Source organism: Mus pahari, chromosome 21, assembly GCF_900095145.1.
Source record: "Mus pahari chromosome 21, PAHARI_EIJ_v1.1, whole genome shotgun sequence".
Lineage (NCBI taxonomy): Eukaryota > Metazoa > Chordata > Mammalia > Rodentia > Muridae > Mus > Mus pahari.
The window spans coordinates 22688659-22710968 of NC_034610.1; the positions used below are offsets into that span (position 1 = coordinate 22688659).

Consider the following 22310-nt stretch of genomic DNA (forward strand, 5'->3'; position numbering starts at 1 on the left):
GGGCAGCTCAAGAGCACTCACTCCTAAATCCAGCTCCGGGGAATCCAGTGCCCTCTTCTGGCCTCCAAGAATACCAAGCACACACATAGCACACATATATTCATGCAGACAAAACACCATACACATAAAAGAATAAAAGAAATACAATTTTAAAAATAAGGGGGCGGGGAGGAGCCTTCCTGGCTGGGACTATGCCGAGCATCTTGGCCTCTGAGTGCGCTGAGGAGAAAGCCTATGCCATGCCCCTCCCCCGCAGCTACATGCATGTCTACCGAGAACTGGAGCAGGCCATCCGGGGGGCCGATGCCCAGGAGGACCTCAGGTGGTTCCGCAGCACCAGTGGCCCCGGGATGCCCATGAACTGGCCGCAGTTCGAGGTGAGGATGCGCACAGGGTGGTAAAGTGGGAACCTCGGCAGGTTGGGAGGGGACTGCGAGTTCAGACCCCTGGGCCTGACTTCCCCCCTACCTCCAGGAGTGGAACCCAGACCTCCCACACACTGCTGCCAAGAAGGAAAAGCAGCCTAAGAAGGCAGAGGGGGCCACCCTGAGCAATGCCACTGGGGCTGTAGAATCCACATCCCAGGCTGGGGACCGCGGCAGGTGAGTACCTCCCATGGAGCTCCTGGGTAGGAGAGAGAGAGAGAGACCCACTCGCTGGGCCAGATACATTTTATCCAAAAAGACAAGAAATGACCCCAGACCATAGCTACTATGTGTCCTCTGCAAAACAGGTGGGCGACCCTTCAGGACACCTGCTCTGAGTCACAAGGTATTCTGAGCATCCTCCTTACTGTAATGGATTCAAGCCTCCGGCCAGTCTGAGAAGGAATACATGTGTGCCTTTTGAGGACAGAGAAGCTTAAGTCCAGAGGGACTAGGCAACACTTCAGAACCAGGGAAAGCTGTCTTGTCCAAGCTGCCACCCATTTAGGGGTAGTGTCTCTCTCACAGACTCAGACAGTCCTTGGGTCTACCTGTTCACTGGCTGAAATACTCATGCAAACTGTTCAAGCTATCTGAGGCTCACTGGCTGGGACCCCGCCCTGAGTATCTGACCCAGCTCTCGTTAGGAGAGGATGTTTATACAGATGGGGAAGGGTTCCCGTCCGTCGGCTGATAGAGGTCTCCTTTTGCACCTAAGTGTTAGCAGCTATGACCGAGGCCAACCATATGCCACAGAGTGGTCAGACGATGAGAGCGGAAACCCCTTCGGGGGGAACGAGGCCAATGGTGGCGCCAACCCCTTCGAGGATGATGCCAAGGGAGTTCGTGTAAGGGCACTCTATGACTACGACGGTCAGGAGCAGGATGAGCTGAGCTTCAAGGCCGGTACGGGGGTGGGGGTCGGGGTGGGATGGGAGTGGGGATGGGGCTTGGCTGAGGGTGGGGCGGGGCAGGAGGACTAGGGGGAGGAGACTGGGTTTGGATTGGGTGTAGGTAAGAGAGCAGGGGCTGAGGGAGAGGCGTGGCCTGAGCTGGAGGCTTTTCAAGGATTGGTGGATAAGGGGCCAGGGCAGAGGCCTGAGCACGGAGGGCCAAAACCGTGCGTGGGGACAGCATTTGGATGTTGGGTGGGGCTGCAGCCCTGAGCTGAAGTCCAGGTAAATAGGATGGAGTGCTGAGGCAGAGATGCATTAACAAGGTGTCCCTGTGTCTCCCTCTCTAGGAGACGAGCTCACCAAGCTTGGAGAGGAGGACGAACAGGGTTGGTGCCGCGGGCGGCTGGACAGCGGGCAGCTGGGCCTCTATCCTGCCAACTACGTTGAGGCTATATAGCTACCTTGCCCACCCGACTCCTCTCCGTCCGCGTCCACCGCCTTCCACCCTTCCCCTCCCCCTCGCCATAGAGTTCCAGACATATTTTCCGATCAAGCTTTTATTTTTTTAAAAGTCAAAACAGAACAAAAAAAAAAAGAAGAAGAAATATGAAGAGACAGCGTTTGCAGCCTACCTGGAGGCCAGGGGGGTGGGACTTAGGATGATGGCCTCCCCCACAGGGTGGGCAAGGATCTTGGGACTTAACCCAATGCCACATCTGGTCTACAGAGTCCACCAAAGAGTCTCCTGAGTCTTAAGGGAGATCTTCTGGATCCTTTTGCCCTGTCTCGCGCTCTCCTGTCCCACCACAACTGCCAGCAGCTGCCCATGTCACCTGAGCCTGGCTTCCTAAACTCTCCTGTCCCCCTTCAACACCCCCTTCTCTTAAAGGGCCCCCAATCTTTAGTCTTCCACTCTGCCCTGGGGGTGCTCTTCTCTTCCCAGCCCCGTCCCAGTGAGGCTGGGGGAGAAGGCTGTGGAGGTTTCTGGAGTGGGGGTGGGGGCCTTTTCACTTCCCCAGACATGAAGGCAGGTGAGCGGGAGGGAGTCATGGCCTCCCTGGCATACAGGAGAGGAAGAAGGAGAACAGACCATCTGACCAGGCTGTGCCAACACTCCCAATGCCAAGCCCATCTTGAGGGCTGGGCCTGTGGGCAGAGGGCTCCTCTTCAGAGCCAATGAGCATCTTGTAGAGACCCTGTCTCCTGAGTCCTTGGCACTGGGCAAAGCCCAGGACCGAACCAGCAACAGTAGCAGCCTCCTCCCATACCCTGGGGAGGAGGCATTTGGCCACCCATCCCCCTCCCTTCATGGTCATTCAGAAATACCGCAGCCCGCCCCCCCCCCCCATCACTGTGTCAGCATCAGCCTTTGTGAGGCCAGTCTACAAGGCTCTCTCTCACCTGGCCAACCTAGGAGATTCAGGGGCTCAGGGGGACCTCCAGCTTGGCACTGTAAGGGGAAGCCAGCAGCTCAGGCTGGCATGAGGAAGGAATTCTGGATGGTCACTGTATCTTTCTTCCTTGACCTTTTAGTCTCCAACATCCCCTCTGAATGCTGGCAGCAACCCCCCCCCACACACACACTCCCATTTCTCTAAGTCTCCGTTAAAGGACTCTGGGGTGGGAGGGGACACAGGGCCCTTGTGGTTGGGAAGCAGGTGGCAGGCTCTCCCTTGGAGGGTGGGGTGGGAAACAAGACAGGTCAACTAAGACCTCCTACAGTGGAAAGTGGTCAGAGGCTGTTTCTCTGGACCCTTGGGAGCACAGATCTGAGAAAGTCTCACATTCGTGGCTGGTGTCCTCCTCGGGCCTACGGTCACCCCTGCCTTGTGAATCAGGTGGCCTTTGGGCCTCTAGGGAAAGAACAGGATCCCAACCACCACCATGTTCTCTGGGACCCTTTAGCTCTCTGCTGCTTCTCCTGACACAGTCAGGTCATGGACCCAAGCATTGGGGCCCTGACCCCACCCCCACGCCCTTTCTCTTGACTAGGCTGCGGCAGGGGCTTCTGTTGGGTCAGGCCTCTCTCAGGGTCAGGAACATGGCATCCAAGAGACAGGGCTGTAAACACTTCCCTGTCACTGTTTGCCGGAAGCAGGATGCAAACCTCCCCTTCTCCACAGCTCTCCCTGCCTCCCCAGATGGCAGGCATCCCTCAGCTCTTCACCCTCAACTCAGAAAGGCAAGAAGCCGCCATGTCTGCACCTTGGGGCCTGGGCTCCCCCTCTCTGCGCCAGCGGCTTCCCAGCACCTGGGGAGGGGCTGTGGCCCTGACCTGACCCCAGGCCTACCCCAGACAGTATACTAGCTGCCCACTCTGGGGCAGGAACTGGAAAATCCATCCCTTTTGAACAACCACCTTCAATGATCCCCCATCTGGGACCAGACTTGGTCCTCAAGTTATTCAGCACCCCCAGTGCAGGAGGGTCCTCCCCCCCTGGAAGTCCCCAGAGCCCGGAGTAGAGCCCTACCTGTGATTCCTGGTGTCAGGGCACCTCAAACCTTGGGCTGGACCACATCCCTCCCCTGCCGTGTCCACACCCCTACCTGTACTCCCCAGTGCTCCCCAGGGGCCCCTTGATGCTGCACGGGACCCTGCAGGGCTCGGTCAGTGATGTGTTTCTTCCCCAGTTAACCGCCATCCTGCAACCTGGTTCCAGGAGGAGCCCAGGTCGCCCCACCACCCGCCGCCACTGCGTCTTCCGCCCTAGGCTTTCAGACATCATTAGTTCCGACACTTGTGAAACTCTGAGACGTGCTGTGGTCTCAGCAATGCACCTGTTTTGTACATGATTGTGTAATTTAAAGGTATATAAATACAAATATATATATATTATATCTATATCTATCAGTTGTGACCGTACGGCTGTCGATAAAACCAGAATTCTGTCACCCTGGCTGGATTTGTCACCCGAGTCATTCTCAGTTCTGGGGCTGGGGGGGAGGGGGCGGTTCAGACCCTTGGAAGGGTCTTCAGAATGAAGATGTCTGTCCCAGAGTGGGCGCCGGACAAGGCTGAGTGCTGATCAAGCTGGGCAGTTGAGGGCACAGGTCCTACCTGAGGGACGCCACTGAGGTTCTGGCCTCAGATACAAGGCAACTCTCATAGCGTTGACCAGGAGAGTCAGACGGTTAAAACCCCAGACGCCCGGTTCTAACGCTGGATGTTTGGGCCATCGGTAGCATTCTTGTCTAATGGGTGAGGAAGTTGTGTTTCCATACCCGGCACATTAATCAGCCAATAAATAAATAGCCAAACTCACGGTCCAAGGGTGAACTTGATCTTTAGGTAGTTCTGAGTTTTAAAGCAGAATTCTAAAAAGCCATTGCTCAGGCCTCCCGTGGAGAGACACTGAATCTTCCCGCTCTCCTGGAGTTTACCCCCCGCTGTGAACACATTTCCTCCGAGGACCCCTGGGAGTATCTGCCTGCGCTGGCAAGCTAGTGCTCAGCTCTCCATGCCCTGCCTGGCCCAGGTCTGGAACTCTGATGCCCACTTACACCTCAGTTAGGTCTTTTCTGAGCCCCGAGGCCCCCTCCCAGTGTCTGTGGAGTGTCTTGAAGGTTCCTCTGACCCTGGCGGTCTCATAGGGGCGCGCGTGCGCGCGAGCACACACACACACACACAGCCTCTCCACCATTCACTTTCCCATACCCTAGGTGCACACGGTGAGAGGGGAAGCTGGGATAGCCATCCATCTGCCTGGATACCCTTAAGCCTATCCCTGTCTGAAGCCCACTCTTCTCCAGACAGGACTGGTCTCTCTTATTTATTTCATTACCTCCCTTCATCTTGAAAAACAATTTATTTACATGTCTATACAATGTGTGTGAGGGTTTGAGACACGCAATGGTTTGAGACACATGCAGGTGTGAGCATGCGCACATGTGCCTCCACCCAGACCCAGGCAGGAGATCAGAGGGCAACCTTGTGCTTCCTGGTATGAACCAGCCTCCCTTCCTTCTCCCTCCTCCTCTCTTCCCTCCTCTTTCCTTCCTCCATCTCTCTCTCCTTTGTTCCTTTTTTTTTCTTGTTTTTCCTTTCCTCAAATTAGAGTCTTGGGCCGTAGAGACAGCTCGGCAGTTAAGGGTACCGGCTGCTCTAGCAGAGGACCCAGGTTCTATCCTCAACACCCACATGTCTGCTTACAACCTTCTACGACTCCAGTTCCAGGGAATCCAACGCCCTCTTCTGACCTCTGTGGTCATATCATACATGTGGTATACAGGCATACACGCAGGTAAAACACGCATACACAAAGTAAACCTAAAATAAAATAATAAAAGACAAGAGTCTTGTGTAGCTGACCTCAAAATGGCTGTGTAGCTGAGGGTGATCGCCTGCTTCCAGTTCCCAAATATTAGCATTACAGACTTAGGTCTCCTTGCCCAGCCCAGGAATCTTAAGAGTCAAACGTGATGGCTTCTCAGTCACATAGACTGTTCCAGCTTGTTTGGGGGAGCCCTGAAGTGAGACTTCCAAAAAGGAGTCGGGAAATGTCTATGCCAGGAGAGGTTCTGGTAGGGATGTGTCAACAGAAAGAGGAAAAGCCATGGTTTGATGCCAGCTCGCAAGCTGTCACTGGGTAGATGTAGCCTTCGGAATGTTCCTCGGTGGAAGCTGCCCTGGTCCCCCACACCTCCCCTCTGTGGAGCTGTTTCTGCTTCCCAACCTAAGCTTGTGATCCCCCTTCCCTTGTGAGAATTCCCCAGCCCTGCCTGAGCTCTGAGCCCGGCCAAGGCACAGCTGGGACATACAAGTGGGCAACTTAAGGGACTCCTGAGGGGCAGCATAGGCTGGCTGGAAACAAAACCAGTTTAACAGAGCTGAGCCTGCCTCTGGCCAGGGTCCCAGACTGCCTCTTGCCTGGGTATGGGAGACAGCTGGGGCCTAGCAAGACAGAGGCCTGGGTAGAGCCCCCAGTCCAATCCCAGATGACAGATGCCAAAGCACTGTTTGCTAGTTGTCAGGAGTAAACATTCTTCAGGAGACAATAAAAAGTGCTGGGGGCAGAAGGCAGGGGTGCAGGGTGCCTTTAACCCTTCGTGGTCCAGCCAGGTATAGCAGCACTCCAGGAGCAGAGGCAGGCAGATCTCTGAGTTCCAGGCCAGCCCTGTCTACTGAGTGAGTTCTAGGACAGTCAGTGCTACACAGAGAAACCCCGTCTCAAACAAAACAAAACAACAAAAGCAATAACCCCTCCCACACACACCGAGGTGTTTTGGGTGGGGCCAGCCCTTGGTCCTTTCTCCTAGAAGTCTGGCCTCAGAAGGTATGGGCTGTGGGGCAAGAGATGCTGAACCATTTGGGAAGAGTAGGGTGAATCCTGTCCCTGGGGAAGGATGGGTGAGTTCCTGGTCCTGGCATCCATAGCAGTTTGATTGTGAGCTAAGTGATCAGCCATTCCGGACCTCTGAGACAACATGTGCCGAACAGGGAGGTGACCCGGACTTCATGATTTTGATGAGGTCAATGACAAAGGGCAGAGGGCTGGCCATCGCAAGTCCTCAGGATGCTCGATTAGAGTAAATAAACCTGGGAAGTGTGATGCAGCCGTGTTGGGCCGGAGAATGGGCAAGCTGTCTGGGATCTCCACACTCAGGCAGGTGTTCCTTCTGCTCCTCACACTCCAGTGGCTCTCGTGCCCAGGTGAGGGACTCACAAGTCCATGAATAGACCTTGTGAAGTCTTGGGGGTCAAGGAGAGGAAGGCAGAAGCTGTAAATCCTTAGAGCCTTACGCTACTGTCCCAAAGCTATGAATCACCCACTATCTCCCATAATCCACTACATGGTTCAGCTTTCTTAGACAGCTAAGCAAATCCTCTTGCAGGAGAGCCAGACCCCTGGCACACCTGGGCACACCTGGGCACACATGCCAGCAAGCTCTGTCCTCTAACGAGCAGACCCAGAGACTGCCCTCCTTACTGTGTATGGACGCTCGCTCTACAGCCTGGCCCACCTCCTACTTCAGCCATGGAAGGTGTGGAGGATGCAGCTAGACTTTCCACTTTGTCCTGGAGAACCCTCTGCCTCTTCTATGACATCTACCAGACAGCCTGTGTTTCCTCCCAGGCTTGGCTCTGCGTCACTTCCCTGTCGTCACCACCCTAAGCACCTGGAACCCCAGCCACCCCTGACCACTGCTGGCCTCCCGGCTGTGCCACGCATAGCCAGGACCACTGCTGGCCTCCCGGCTGTGCCACGCATAGCCAGACACTGGGGGACCTAATCTTACATCTTTATTATCCATCCCTAGGGCACCCCTGGCTGCCCAACGCAGGGTGCAGACATCTCTTAGCACCATGCCAGGTATGGTACAGGATTGGCGGCAGGAGCAGAGACCAGTGACATCACTGTGAGCTGACTTGGTCCAGTCCCTGTGCGCTGTAGGTGGTTCTCCCAGGAATTCCACAGTCCAAGCCTGGCTCAGGGAGTTCTCCATTTGTGAACAGTCCTAGCTCCCTCCATCTTCCTGGGGCCCGTGTATGACCTGAAGAGGGACCCAGAGAGCTCATGTGTATCCCCAGATCAGGGGCTGTCTATCTAGGACCTTGGGTTCTGGGATACCAGCAGCCCCTGGATTCAGAGTGAACAGAGAGGATCAGGTCATCCAGAGAGTGGCTGCCTGGGGCAGGTTGTAGGCCTCTGGTCTTTGTGGCTCTCAGACTGGATGCACAAACTGGTAGACGAGGCGCTGAGAGATGTCGGGTTTGCGAATGATGCCCTTCTTGTAATACTGGCGGATGGAGCGGCTTAGTTTATCGTAGTTCATGGCTGGCCGGTTCTTGCGCACACCCCACAGCCGGGCCACCTGGGCGGAGTCCTCAATTTTGAAGATGCCTGGGGGCGGGGGGAGAAAGGAGGGTGGGAGGAGAAGAGAGAGAGAACAGTATGTGGGAGAAGAAGAGAGGAGGTCAACAGATTGGTTCTGGGGAAAGCCAAGTGACAGATGCTGGCGCTCTTCATCCCTGGGCCCCAGCAGGCGGAGACTTAACAACACCTCTCTCTCTCTCTCTCTCTCTCTCTCTCTCCTTCTTTCTCTCTCTTTCTTCCTTTCTTTCTTTTGAGACATTGTCTCTCGACATAGCTTTGGCTGTCCTGGAGTGCTGGGATTAAAGGCATGTGCCATCATAACGCCTGGCGTTAGCAAATATATTGATTTAATTTTTACTTTTATTACTGATTGAAATTATAACTTGTGTACAGTATTATATCAAAGGCAGATTGTGTACCTCTAATCAGAAATTTTGGATCAGAACCATGTCAGAGTTTGGAGTTTTAGAATTTGGGAATATTTGACAAGCTTTTCTGAGCCAGACATCTACAATGGTATTCTGAAGAGTTTGTATTGGGGATCATTTGAGAAATTTGGATTAAGGCCAGGCAACCTACATCATTAAAGTGAAATCCAGTTGTTTTTAAACATTTTTGACTCCAGACCTAGAATGTTCAATATTATATTTGGGGCTCACACTGTGTTTCTGTTGGACACATGATTCTTTAAGTTGGAGCTCTTGTTAATGTTTTTTTTTTATTCTCTTTTACTTTATTCATGGTTATGTGAATGTGTGTCAGCAGACATGTCCTGGGTGTGCATGCATGTGGAGAGCGGAGGACAATTTGCAAGAATCGTTTCCTTTCCATCCTCCAGGAATCAAACTCAGCTCTTCAGGCTTGCCTGTTCTCATAGAGCTGTCTCACTGGCCCTCAAGACACGATGTTTTCTGGGTTTTTTTTTTTTTTTTTTTTTTGGTTTTTCAAGACAGGATTTCTCTGTATAGCCCTGGCTGTCCTGGAACTCACTCTGTAGACCAGGCTGGCCTTGAACTCAGAAATCCACCTGCCTCTGCCTCCCAAGTGCTGGGATTAAAGGCGTGCGCCACCACGCCCAGCTTTTCTGGGGTTTTTAAAGATGTATTTTATTATCTCATGGGTATGAGTGTTTTGTTTGCATGTCTGTGTTTGCCTGGTGCTTGCCAGGTCAGAAGATCTCTGCTGCTGGAGTCAGAGGAAGTTCTAGCAGCCACATGGTGCTGGGAACTGAATCTTGGTCCTCTGCAAGACCAAAAATACTCTAACAACCGAGACATCTCTCCAGTCCTGTTTTTTGTTTTGTTTTGTTTTGTTTTTTTTTTCGAGACAAGGTCTCTTTGTGTAGACTAGGGTGAGTGGCATAAAATTCACCGCCAGTCTCTGCCGTCCCAGCACTGACATTAGAGCCACTATCTCTGCTTGAAGCAGAAGGGTTTTCCCGTTCTCAGCTAATAACCTCAAGTCCGTGCTATGTTCCAGGACTGTGTGGGGCCGATGGGGTCTCACTACCAGGGCGGAGGCTGGCGCAGAGGCCGAGGAGGACACAAACAGTACCCCTAAACCTCAAAAACATTGATGCTGAAGGAGTGTGGATCTCTTGAGGGCACAGTTGGCACAGAGTGAAGGCAGAGTCGATCTAGGCCACACCCCCACCCGATGCCCCCTTCCAGGCGGCGCCACTTCACTACCCAGCCTCAGTTGTAGCTCCAGCCATGCCCCCTACCCCAGCACTGCCCGTGCTCCTAGCTGGATTTCCGCCCTACAGAAACCCTCCTTCCCTGCCCTCCCCACCTGCGCTTCACATCGAAGCCACTCCCCCGACGAGCCCCTCCCCTCTCGGCACTCGGAGCCCCGCCCCTACGGCCCCGAGGCCCCACCCTCTCTCTCTAGTCCCTCCCAACAAATGTCAAGTCTCCTTCGAGCCCCTCCCCGCCCTGGTGAACGGAGCCCCGGCGATTCTACCTTTCTCCTTGTTGAGCCAGCGGATGAAGCGGCCATAGCTGTGGGGCTTGAGCAGCAGTTCTTTGAGGAATTGCCATAGGTGGATGGGCTGCCCGGAGCACGACGAATCCACCTCACCATCCGTCCAGCCCTCCTCGCTGGTGGAGGCTGGAAGCCAGAGCGGGCAGGATGAATGGCAGCTGCGACTAGTAGCCTCCCTCAGCCCCGCCAGGCCTTCCTGCGCTGGCCCTACTCACCGCAGTAGTGAAGGGTCCCAGGCGAGGTCCTCTCCTTCATCCAGGCCGCTGTGGAACAAAGAGGGGAGGTTGGTGACTCGGCAGAGGTCCCCACCCTCAGCTGGGGGATGAGCACGTAAGGGGCTTACCGCTCCTCACTGTGAAATGGGGCTAGGGCATCCCTTGAATCTGTGGCCTGGCAGTCACATCAGGTCTCCAACTGCCCACTGCTTCTGCCCACCCCTAGGCCATTGGCCAGGGACAGAGTCCTTCGGCTCACGTCATAACCACTGGCACTGGGGACTGACCACCCAGAGAGTCACCTGAGTGCATCCTGTCTCCCATTCATCTCAGACCTCTAACGGAAGGGGCCTCAACCCAATGAGCAAGCACAGAATCCTCCAAAATTCCAAAGAGGAAAAAACAAACAAAACAAAAGAAAAACCCCACACCACCAGCAGCAACAACAACAAAAGACAGTGCTGTCGCGTGAAGCACAGGGGTGCCAGGACTCGGGGGCAGAAGTCAGGACAATGTGGGAGAGTCCCTTCTCTCCTACCATGTGGGTCCCAGGGATCGAACTCCAGTTCTCGGGCTTGAAGGCAGGCACCTTTATCCACTGACCAACCCTGACAGCCTTCATTATAAATAATAAAGCTAACCTGAAAACAGGTTTTCCCTTTAAAACAAAAATGAGAGCTGGACATGGGGGGGGGGGAGCAGAGGCAGACTGACTGATGCAAATCCAAGGCTAGCCCGGTTTACCGTGTCTCACCTGACTTCCAGATGTCCAGGTGGGCATGCAGTACATCTCCACCCAAGGGTGCACGCTGACGGAACTGTTCCTCGGACATGGCGCACAGCTCCTTACCGCCCAGCTCCTGGAAGGCCTTGCCTGCGGGAGGCAGCCGGTACTGGTGTTCTGTCCACAGAAGCCACTTCTGCACGTTACCAGGGCTCCAGTCCCCAGGGTCTGGACAAGAGACACACACTAGCTCAGGGCTGCTGGTGGGCACTGCCCCAAAGGTGGCCGTCCGTGGGATGGGACACCCATGAGGTTTTGTTACCTGGAGCCATGCACACCTCAGGGTAGGAATGTCTAGAGCCTTGAGAAGCCCATGAAGGCAGACACTCCACCAGAAAGGAAGTGAGAGGGAAAGGCCCTAAACCAAGCTTGTTGCCTTGGTAATCCATCACATCTCCATGTCTCTCCCGCCCCCTACTGGGCCTTTCCAGAGACCCCAGCTCTAAGGAGAACAGTTACATTCAGCCAGAAACATAAATGCTTCCTTTGCCAGACACCTCTTGCCTTCCGCAGTCTTCTCGAGGAGAAAACCCACCCAGGAACCCCTCTGCACTGGAATTTTAGCGACGAAGAGACTGGAGCTCGCAGGAGGAGGGGGTCTGATCCTTGCCCAGTGCTTAGGAAATAGCTAGATTCTTAGCAGCTGCCCCAGTGGTTATTGGGCCAGCTAAAGCTGGAGGAAGAAGTCACCAACGATGTGGGCCCCTGGGAAAAGCTCTCAGGGGAGCCTAGCAGGGCACAAGGCTGGAACCAGCCTGGGTCACAGTGGCAGTGTGGCCGCCAGGTGAAGGCTGGTTCCAGCCAGTGTCCCAGCTTAGTGACCTGCAAACTACACTGCTCCCACGTCTCGAGGCCATTTTCTTTCTCCCCGAGGTCAATTCAATTTGTTTCTGTCCCCATTGTTCGGAGAGCACACCCACCTCACCCTGGAGTTGGAGGAAGAGTCCCGTGGGAGAGCCTTCCTCATGGAGGAAGAGGACCCGTGGGAGAGACTTCTGGAGTGTGGGAGAGGAGAGGAGAGGAGAGGAGAGGAGATGTGGGCAGGGGCTGCCTTGAATGGGGACTACCTGGGAGCATCTAGCAGGCTGGGGTGGGGGTGGGGGGATGCAGGAGCAAGAGAAGCCCCTCCTCCTCATGGGGAGCTATAGGATGGAGGCCAGGACTTCCTGGCGCACAGTAGCTTCACCTGCACCTCTGCCTCCATGATAACCCCCAGACCAGGCACACATGTGCATGGATACACACACACACACACACACACACACACACATCTGTTCCTTGGTGTCCCTTCCTCATCAGTTGACCTCATCAGAGGGCCACATTCAGCTGCTTCTTTATGACCTAATTGTCCCAGCTCCACACATAGAGCCTATGTCCCGTTCATTGCTTTCTCTCCCAGTCCCTGTGCAGGGAGGGCGCCAAGCAGGTGAAGTCAGTCAGTGGTCGTTTATTGAGCATCTATTATGTCCAGTGCCATCTAGGTAGGAAGTGCGGTAGGAAGAAACCAAGTCCCAGACCTCCAGATGGCAATCATACCACAAGAACAAGAAAAAGGGGGAGGCGAAAGGTGAGCTGTGGGAGCCAATCTCAGCAGCCAATCAGAGGTCTCACGGACAGGCTGCCAACTCAGAACAGAGAAGGCCAGGGAAAGGCAAAAGAGGTATCTATGTATGGGAAAGCATTCTGGATTGCAGAACCAGCAGGCGCTATGGGAAAAGCAGGGAGACCAAGTGGTTAGGACAGAGAGAATGACAAAAGAGGGGAGCTGAGTCCCAGAGAAGGTGGGGAGCCAGGCGGGAGTAGACACTGAATGCCCTTTATCCACTGAGAGGACCCCGGGGCAGGCGTGGCCTCTGGCTCCAGCTGTTGTGTGTCCTGGGCTGTCCAAGGCGATCAGAGTCCATCTAGCAGATCTCCACCCTGCCTGTATTCCCGGGCGGAGGCGGAGGCGGCAGGGACGGTCTCACCTGCTGTGATGTTCAGTAGCTTGCAGGCCGTCTCGATATCTTTCAGGACCTCGCCCACAACCATGGATTGCACCTGCTCTAGCGAGTGCTCATCCAACGTGCTCCCAGAGGCCTGGCTGTCGATGACCGGACACTGTTCGGGCTCCTCCGGGTGGTCCTCCCCGGCATGGGCCTCGGGGACTTTGGCGACCCAGCTGCTATCGTCGGGATACATGTTAAAGTAAGAGAGGTAGAAGGCAGACAGGCCCTGCTCAGGGGTGGCGGGCGGGCTAGGACTCCATTCCTGCTTCTCAGGGCCCATTGCTCCCGATGTTGCCTTCTCCGCCCCTGTCCGCGGTGCCACATCTGGGAACAGCAGCAGGCAACCGGGAGACACGTTGCTCAGGCCTGGGCTGGCGCTGCCCATGCTGCGGCGGAGGCTTGGGGCTGCTTCTGCAGAAGTCAGAGAAGGAAAATAGGTCTGATGGCTGTCCTGGCTCTGTGGGGGACCACTAAGCTGGTTATAGGACTCGGGGCTCAGCAGGCAGTGGCTGGAGAGAGGCCAGGGGGCTTCCGGGTCACTGGGCAGTGAGTGTGGGCCTGACTGGAAAAGACAATGAAGTGGACGTGTGGTGGGAGGCACACATTTTCTTTAAAGGTCTTAGGTAGGTAGCACTGGCTGGCCTGAGCCATCTGGTTCTCCTGCCCCTGCATTTCCCATCTCCAGTTACCCTGTAGGACCCACCGTGTGGCTGGCTTTTGGCACCTGGGTGGGTGCGACAAAGGAAAAAGGCCAGGTCTGGAGAAATCCTTGGATCTCTTCAAGGGCCACAGCTAACCTACATACATAAAATGCCCTACAACCCAGGAAACAAATTCCTGTTCTCTTGGACTAGTAAGACTTGATAGAATTGAGGTGAATTTCAGCTGTCCCCACCCACTGCCTGCTCAGTTCCCACCCCCTCCTTGCTCAGTACACACACACACACACACACACACACACACACACACACACACACACGCTTGCTCAGCACCCATCTCCTCTTGCTTAGTGCCCCGTTTTTCCCACCCTCCAGCACTGCCCAGCAGGCCTCGCAGGAGAGAAAAGCCAACTGGGGAGAATGTGTTGCCTCTGGGTCCAGCTTTTCCTTTCAAAGAACTCTCTAAGTGACAAGAAAGAATAGGTTTGGGTGGGTGGGGTGGACAGGGGTCAGGGTCGGGTCTGGGTCTGGATTGATCTCAAGTCCTTCTGTGCAAATGTGTGTGTGTGTGCGCGCGCGTGCGTGCGTGCGTGCGTGCACGTGCGCCACGGGACCTTGGTATTTACCAAGGCAGTTTCCATAGCCTGCTCTGTCCGAGTCCCCACCCTGGCCTGTGCCCACACCCGATGCCCCAGGTGGTGGCCCCACCCGAGGAGAGTCTTCCCCCAGTTTCCATCCTTCCTCCTCCACCCCACAATGGCCTCCTGCCCCGTCCACACACCCAGCAGCCCATGCCTGCCACGTTAGGACAGTCTCTGCCAGCTCCCTGGGCCCCGTGCCCAGCTGTTAGCTTTTTTCCAAGAGGCAGGAGGACTTGATTCTCTGTGGCCTTATGTTTGCCTGGCCTCAGCCACAGGTGGGAGGGGAGACGGGTGCTGGGGTCCAGGCAATGTTGCAGGAGGGGCCGTCTGGGCCAGGCTGGCCCAGGTACTGTGTACTTCTTCATCCCTACTGCTGAGTAGGCTTCACAGCCCTGGCATCTGTGCGCTCCCTAGGGAAGGCCCCCCAAACTTTCTCCTTACCCTTATTTTACCAATGGGGCAGACAAGATGGAAGGAGTCTTCTGGGCCCTTCCCCTGCAGAAACACCCACTCCCCTTCCCAGCCCCTCACCCCCTCGCTCTGCTTCCCAATGCCCAGAGCTCCCTTGACTGAATAACTGCACGCAGACACAAAGGCTGGTCCCTGGGACCTGGTGGCTGGACTGGGGGTGGGGGTGGGGGGCTGGCTGCACCTCTGGTCTCTCACGGCAGCAGCTGGACTGGGGCAGGAGAAGAGGGTGTCACAGAGAATGCAGACTCTGTCATGCCAGGGTGCTCACACGTACACTGTGCTGGATGGTCATGTCGAGCTGGCACAGGCTGAAGTTTCTGAGAGGAGGCATTCTCAAGTGAGAAAATGCCTGTAGCCTGCAGAGGTTTTCTGTTTCCTTTTGGGTTTTGTTTTGGTCTTTCAAGACAGGGTTTCTTGGGACTGGTGAGATGGCTCAGTGGCTAAAAGCACAGGCTGCTCTTCCAGAGGTCATGAGTTCAATTCCCAGCAACCACATAGTGGCTCACAACCATCTACAGGGGGATATGATATATGATGCCCTCTTCAGTCAGGCGGATGTATATGCAGCAGAACATTCATACATTAAATAAAGTTAAAAAAAAAAAAAAAAGACAGATTTCTCTGTTCTGGCTGTCTTGGAACTCTCTTTGTAGACCAGGTTGGCCTCAAACTCACAGAGGTCTGTCTGCTTCTGCCTCCTGAGTGCTGGGACTAAAGGCGTCACTACCACATCTGGCTGAGTATTTTCTGAACTAGTGTTCTGCCTCCAGGTTCCTGCCCTGTGTGAGTTCTTGTCCTGACTTCTTTGATGAACAGCTATGTGGAAGTGTGGGCCATAAACCCTTTCTCCCCCGGGTTGCTTTGGTCATGGTTTTCCTCAGAGCAGTAGTAACTCTAGCAAGGACAGCTACCCACAGCCCGGGCTATGTGAACTCGAGGGTCAGGCCCCTGCTCTGGCCATTTATCTCCTGCTAGGTGTCTTGCCCACCTCATGACTGGGTCCCTTCATCTTCCAAGGGTCATCTTCTGCTCCTGGCTGCTCACCCCTTCCCACTACCAAGTTTGTCTCCTCCCATCAACCTGTTACCCACCTCCTCTGCTCAAGAACCTGGCACGCATGGCTCCCGCTGCCTGCCTTGCTCCGTGGGCTGGATGTGGCTCCATTGGTAGTGCACACATAGAGCCCTGGGTTCTATCCCCGGTCCTGCATAGGAGCTATGTGGTGGTTAGTGGTAGGGTTTGAACCAGGACTACCAGTCTGCATGGTCTCCTCATATCCAGGTTCTGATAAAGCTGGGATTTCTTGCCTTGATCCTTGCAGGGGGGCATAATCACAGCTTTCCCCTTGTGTTATTGTCCTCTTTCCCAAGATGCCTTTCTCCCTCATCCCAGGCTCTCTAAGCCCCACCTCAAAGCTCCCTTCTGATGTTTCCCTTTCTGATGACCCACCGGCGACTGGCAGTTTAGTCTGACTACATCCTCAAAAAGCCATCTGCCAGGGGTCTCTGAGGACATGGGTAAGGCTGAAGCTCAGAGAGTGGCTGAGAAGGACCCAGAGACACACTGAAGAACCAGGACCTAACCAGAGATCTCCTGACATCGAAGTCACTGCTCTGTAGCGAGCCTACGGTCTGTAAGGACCTAGGTCACCATCCCTGTCTCTCTCAACTGCCCAGTGGCTGCAGTCTCCCGAGTGATGCCTGCGGTCTCCAAACTTCGAGCTGATCTCAGGGGTAAAGCCACAGGTCGGGATTAAGGCTCAGTGGGGTCTGTCTTGTTCTTGTCCCAGAATCCCTGGTTACCTCTTCAGACAAAAGCTTGGTAACAGCTGGTGCAGGGCGAGCCAGGGGGCAGAGCCACATCAGAAGGTTAGTGGATAGGGCCTCATAGCTTGGAGTCAATCTCTCAGTCCCTCCTGTCCCCCAGGGAGGTAAGTGAGCAGAGAGCACAGAGGGACCAGTGGTGGAGACTGGGTACAGCTGTTTCTTGGTACTCTGTTCCCTTCAGGGTCACCTTTGTCTCCTGTGTCCTCTGTTTACAGCCAGCACGTCCTCCTCAGTGAGTGAAGTTGCCCGTGAGGCACTCATGAAATGTCTGGCAGCCATGTTGTGAGCCCTGTCCTCTGTATCCTGTGGGGGTCCCTTCTTCTAGACCCTAACTTCCTAGGGATAGTGGGGGAGCATATACATGCCTTAGCTCCTGTCCCCAATCTTGAGGCCCAATCTCAGCAGTCCAGACTCCAGGGTCCAGCTTCAGACCCAGCAGAAGTAGCACTGAAGGACATCAAGTAAGGAAGGGTGACAGAATCAGCTACTGTAACCCCCACCTCCGCCGCCAGTCTCTCGTGGCCTCACGACAAAGAGGTCTGACCTTGGCTACTGGCTACTCCTATGCCCTCCCACCTTTGGACCCCTTAAATAGACTAGAGACAGAGTATGGGGCAAGGGTAGACCTAGTGAAGAGCCCGGCAAGAATGGGTAGGTCCTTTGCACCTGCACCCCAATACCCACCAGCTGGTCAGCACCTTGGAGAGAGCCAGGCCAGTCTAGGTTCTAGGGAGCCCCAAGGTTACTGCTTCCTCGACATCTCTTCAGGCCCCGCCTTCCTGGGATCCCGCAACCTCACCCCTCACATCAGCCCTTCAGGAGAACTGGACTTAGGGCTTCTCACTGCCAGACATTCAGTACTCAGAGTCCCAGCCTCACTCCACAACCAACCACCTACTCTCCCGCCCCCCCCTCCCCCCCGTGTAGCCTGTGGCTGGCTTGGGCTATGCGGGTCTTTATCTTTTAAAAAAAAAAAAAAAAAGAGAGAGAGAGAGAGAAGTGGGTGAGTGGAGAGACACAGCTGAGGGTCTCCAGTTGTCCTCGGAATTCGTGTCCACAGGTTCTGAGAGTCTCCCCTCTGATGGCAGTTACTGCCCGCAAGCCCCCAGCCTGGGTGAGCCTGGGGTTTGAAGAGAGTCTATAGCCACCCTATCAATTTTGCCTGGCTTTTAGAACTTTCCAGAAACTGCAGTTTACATATTTACTTAGTCTCCTGTGTGTGTGAAGCCTCCCCTCCCCAGGAAGCCTCTTTTACTCAGGGAACATGTGGCCACACCCCCGGTCTAGCAGACACACCTCCCACATCTGACCCCAGACGCAGGATACAATGGCCTCTCACTGTCCAGGGAGCCTAGGACAGGAGGTGGGGACTCAAGACCCATTCCCAGACAGGAAGTGCCCTTAGAGATGTGCGCTCACATGGGCCGGGCCAGGGAGGCCAGCCTCTTGCTGCCTGTGAGAAGAGACCCGATCCTGACCTCTGCCACAGCTCCAGCCTGAACCCCAGCTAGGAAGTTCCTTTGCGACATCTCAACCTTGGGTGGGAGGCTAGGGGTGCCTCTAATTTGGAAGAGCCCGGGGTGGGGGCAGGTGTCTCATTGGTTTTTAATTCTGTGGTGGGAGAGCCTTGTCCCAGGGCCCCTGCAGGGCGCTGGTGATGTCACTGGCTGGCCAGGAGTGATCAGAATGAACGGTGGGAGAGCTGTAGAGGGTGGTTGGAACCCAGAGCGTTAAATGTCAGCAAGGGCCCAGGGCGATGGTGCCAGGATTTGCTTTGAGAAGAGCTGTTCTACCTGCTCAGCTGCCTGTGGGGGCTCTGGGGTGAGGGGAGCGTCCCAGGCCAGAGCTAAGCCCCACCTCCTGGTCTGCAGCTCAAGGTTTCCTCTGGGACAGTTTGCACTGTTTGTTAAGAGGTGGTGGGTGGCCTGGCTCAAAGGGGCTGGAGACAGCTCCCAGAGTAGTGTCTTGAATGTGCACCGGGAACTGGTGAAGTGGGAAACTGGAAAGAGAAAAGGAAAGGAGAGAAGGGAAGGATGAGGGGGGGAAAGGCAGTGGTTTTGACCAAGTGAAAGAGATTCGAGGGGGGGACTCTAGGCTCCCTGCCCCTCCCCCATCCTATCCAGGTCTATCCTGGTTACTCCATAGCTCCATACTTTCTGTTGGGAGCCAGAGGCAGGGATTCCGGCTCAGTGAATGCCCTCACAAGCTTAGGATACAAGCTGGCACGTCCAACCAGCATCCAACCAACTCCTACGCAGCTTACAATGTCCCATTCCCGCGTGTCCCTGTCGTGACGCCTCCCTTGACTGAGGAGACATCTCCGCTAACCTTCTCATTCAACAGACCAGGAGCTACAAATTCACCCCATCTTGCTCTGTATGCCCAGTCCCGGTCTTCTGACCGGCTGGAACTGACCCCTTCTGGGTTCTGCCCAGGCCACAGTACCCCAGTCAGCATAGATTCGCCTGTGTCTGTTTTCTGCCAGGCCTATCTCTTAGCAGCCCCTGGGCATCCATGGGGTGTAGCCCCTCTGTCTCAGGTCAGGGTGGCAGGGAAGTCCCACCTGACTCACAAGGTCCTTAGGAGCATAGGTGACAGGTAAAACTTGCATGAACAGAGTGTTCATCTCTGGGCATGCAACATACCTGGTCCACTCACAGCCTGGCTTCCTCATCCCTGCCCTTCCTCAGCCTCCTGTATGCTGGGACCCGATGCTCCTCCAGAGGCAGCAGAGGTTCGGCTTATCAGAACCGTCCACATGGTGGGCAGCACCTGCTTGCTGTGCCCTCTACCTCGATGGGGGGGGGGGGGAGCCCCGGGGCCTGTTTATCTTGTTACTCAGGGGAACAGCTGGTATGGAGCGCTACAGCTTTATTGGGGGTTGTCTGGAAGCTGTTTGCTTGGGGGGGGGGACAGGAAATGAGCTGAGTCTGTCTCAGCCAGGGAGAAGGGGTCAGCTATGGAGGGCTGTGCCTGCATCGGGGCTTCTGGATCCTTCTGGGAGTGGAGGCAGGGAGGTCTGCTCCCACCCCCCCCACACACACACAGCTCAGGCAGCCTCAGGGGCACCCCAGGTTCCCAGACCCACAGTTCCCTACCCAGTCATCCCTCCCCCTCCCCTTCCTTCTTTCCTCACTACCCGAATCTGACAAGCCTTGGAAATGAGAGCCTTGGTGGAGAGTGCCTTTGCTCAGTGGAGGCAGTTGTCACCAAGCCTGAGCTGGCTCAGTGCCCAGGACACACATGAGAGAAAGCAAGAACTAGCTCCCCTTGGCTTGTTCAGGGGCAGAGGCAGGTGGGTCTCCAAAAGACTCCGGGCAACAAGCTGTCCTCTAAGCTCTACGTAACAGCCGTAGCCCTGCACACTCTTTTAATGCAGATTGGTTTTGGGTTTTCCAGACAGGGTTTCTCTGTGTAGTCCTGGCTGTCCTGGAACTCACTCTGTAGACCAGGCTGGCCTCGAACTCAGAAATCCACCTGCCTCTGCCTCCCGAGTGCTGGGATCAAAGGTGTGTGCCACCACTCCCAGTGCTCGATGCAGATTTTAAAGACCCAAATACACAGAAATGGTCCCTTCTGAGTGAGGTTTAATATGAATTTAAGACCAGCGTGGACCACGGGACTAAGTGCTGGGCCTCAAACACCTGAGACACAGACCCTGTCTCAAAGGCCAGCCACTATGGCATACACCTTTAATCCCAGTAACCAAGACAGAGTCAGACAGATCTGTGAGCTGGAGGCCAACCTGGTCTACAGAGTGAGTAAGACCATCCTCTGAATAAACACCCCCCAAAATAAAACAAAAATAGACAAAAGAAGAGAACTGAGTGCCTCAGAACACCACCCCATACATATACACACACAAACACACATACACACACACACACAAATACATACGTACATACATACACACACACATATACATACACACATATACACACACATATATACATACATACACACATATACACAAGAACACATGTACACACATACGTACACACATATACACACATATACACACACAAATACACACATTCACACACACATACACACACACATATACACACACACAAACACACACACATATATAAACATATATACACACATATATATACACACACATACACACACATACACACACATACACACACATACACACACATATATACACATACACACATTCACATGCATACACACATATTCATACAATACACTACACACACACTCACACATACACATACACACACAGGGCTTTCTTTGTGTGTCCAGACAAAAGCCACAGCCCCTCCTGCTTTCCCAGAGCCTAGGTTTACTCTCTGGTGCCCCCTCCAGTGCCAGTCTGTGCCCCCTGCCAGTCTGTGCCCCCTGCCAGTCTGTGCCCCCTCCAGTGCCAGTCTGTATCACCCTGCTAGTCTGTGCCCCCTCCAGTGCCAGTCTGTGTCCCCCTCCAGACTGCCAATCCGTGCCACCCTGCCAGTCTGTGCCCCCTCCAGTGCCAGTCTGTGCCACCCTGCTAGTCTGTGCCACCCTGCCAGTCTGTGCCCCCCTCCAGACTGCCAGTCTGTGTCACCCTGCTGTGCCACTTTCCTGGGCTCCCCACCTGTCTCTCTTGTTTTTGTCCGTGTCGTGAGCCCTGTCTGCCCACGGCGGCCAGGACAGAAGACACTGCTCCTTCCCTCTGGCAGAGCGGCCCAGGTGGCAGTGGCCCGTCGTCTGCCCGAGTTTCACCGTCAGGGCAGAGCTGACCAGGCCCCCGGGGAGCTAGCTAGACATCTACATGGCCATTTCCCCCTCAACCTGTGTAGGAGGGACTCTGTGCCAGGCCCACAGACACGGGGCCCCCAGAAAGAAGGGGTGTCCCATAGGCTCTGGATCTGACCCAACAAGGGATCTGGCAGCATATGGAAAGAGCAGGACCCAAGTGTCAGGGTTTCTGGTGTCGGGAACATGAGCTTGCAAAGCACGTCTCCACTCTGTGTCAGCCACCAGCCTCCCACAGGTGACAGGGAACCCCACGGAAGGGCATGCTGGCTCCTACCACACTCACCCGTTAGCCGCCTGCTGCCAGAAGAGTCGTCCTCTACAGAGCTAACCTCGGAGACCAGGAGGAGGCAGTGGGTAGCTCAGGGTCACTGCTGGGTCTCAGGCAGACATCAGTGGGGCCAGCAGGGCTGGGGACAGAGGTGGCTCTCGGGTGGGCCACCAGAGACTCTCACCACTTGAGTGTGAGTCTGAGGCCTTAGGGCTGCAGGTCTATAGGCAGGCCCCTGTCAGAGGCTCAGGGCCACCAGCTGGCACCATGACAACGCCCAAGCTGGGGGTTCTCACCGGGGCAGCAGCGGGCTGGGGTGCTAGGTGTGGGAGGCAGAGCGGACAGATGGACAGACGGCAGACAGACTGCAGGAATGTGCTGGAAGGAAGTCCTGGGTAAGATGCAGAGTTAGCCCGCCAGCTTTCCCATTATAAGTAATCCTTCCTTATTTACCTGAACAAATAGCTCCTTCCCTGCCTACCTCAGACCGCAGGCAGCTCCTGGTTAACCCTTGAGGGCCTTGCCTCCCGAGGGAAGGAGGACTCGGGCCCTCCCTCCTTTAAATGACCATGGCA

General features: G+C 55.0%; 2 protein-coding genes across 4 annotated transcripts in view; one reads left to right on the forward strand and one right to left on the reverse strand.

Moving 5' to 3' along the window:
• Pacsin1 (protein kinase C and casein kinase substrate in neurons 1) overlaps window positions 1-4218 on the forward strand; it is a 52158-nt gene extending 47940 nt beyond the window's left edge. For both annotated transcript variants that reach the window (XM_029533117.1, XM_029533118.1), the window contains exons 7-10: window positions 257-377; window positions 475-602; window positions 1144-1331; window positions 1669-4218. In XM_029533117.1, the coding sequence (XP_029388977.1) occupies window positions 257-377; window positions 475-602; window positions 1144-1331; window positions 1669-1778 (547 nt within the window). In that variant the 3' untranslated portion in view covers window positions 1779-4218. The remainder of the gene's footprint in view (window positions 1-256; window positions 378-474; window positions 603-1143; window positions 1332-1668) is intronic.
• Window positions 4219-7551: 3333 nt separating this feature from the next.
• Spdef (SAM pointed domain containing ETS transcription factor) lies at window positions 7552-22141 on the reverse strand. Of its 2 annotated transcripts, XM_021221756.1 has the most exons (6): window positions 21751-22141; window positions 13086-13517; window positions 11089-11286; window positions 10335-10382; window positions 10099-10245; window positions 7552-8163 (listed from the first exon to the last, which is right to left on the reverse strand). In XM_021221756.1, the coding sequence occupies exons 2-6, from the start codon at window positions 13489-13491 to the stop codon at window positions 7985-7987; spliced, it is 978 nt and encodes a 325-aa protein (XP_021077415.1). In that variant the 5' UTR covers window positions 13492-13517; window positions 21751-22141; the 3' UTR covers window positions 7552-7984. The 2 variants fall into 2 exon arrangements, with proteins under 2 accessions (XP_021077415.1, XP_021077416.1); XM_021221757.1 differs by lacking the exons at window positions 10335-10382; window positions 21751-22141 and having other exon boundaries at window positions 7985-8163; window positions 13086-13491.
• Window positions 22142-22310: the final 169 nt, after the last annotated feature.

Bases quoted from the DNA above. Each gene is read 5' to 3' on its own strand.
- Spdef (XM_021221756.1), bottom strand. From the start codon at position 13,491: ATGGGCAGCGCCAGCCCAGGCCTGAGCAACGTGTCTCCCGGTTGCCTG. The intron at 11,287-13,085 runs GTGAGACCGTCC...TCTCTTGTCCAG, and splicing joins GCTACTGAACATCACAGCAG to ACCCTGGGGACTGGAGCCCT. The intron at 10,383-11,088 runs GTGAGACACGGT...TTTGTTCCACAG, and splicing joins CCTGGACATCTGGAAGTCAG to CGGCCTGGATGAAGGAGAGG.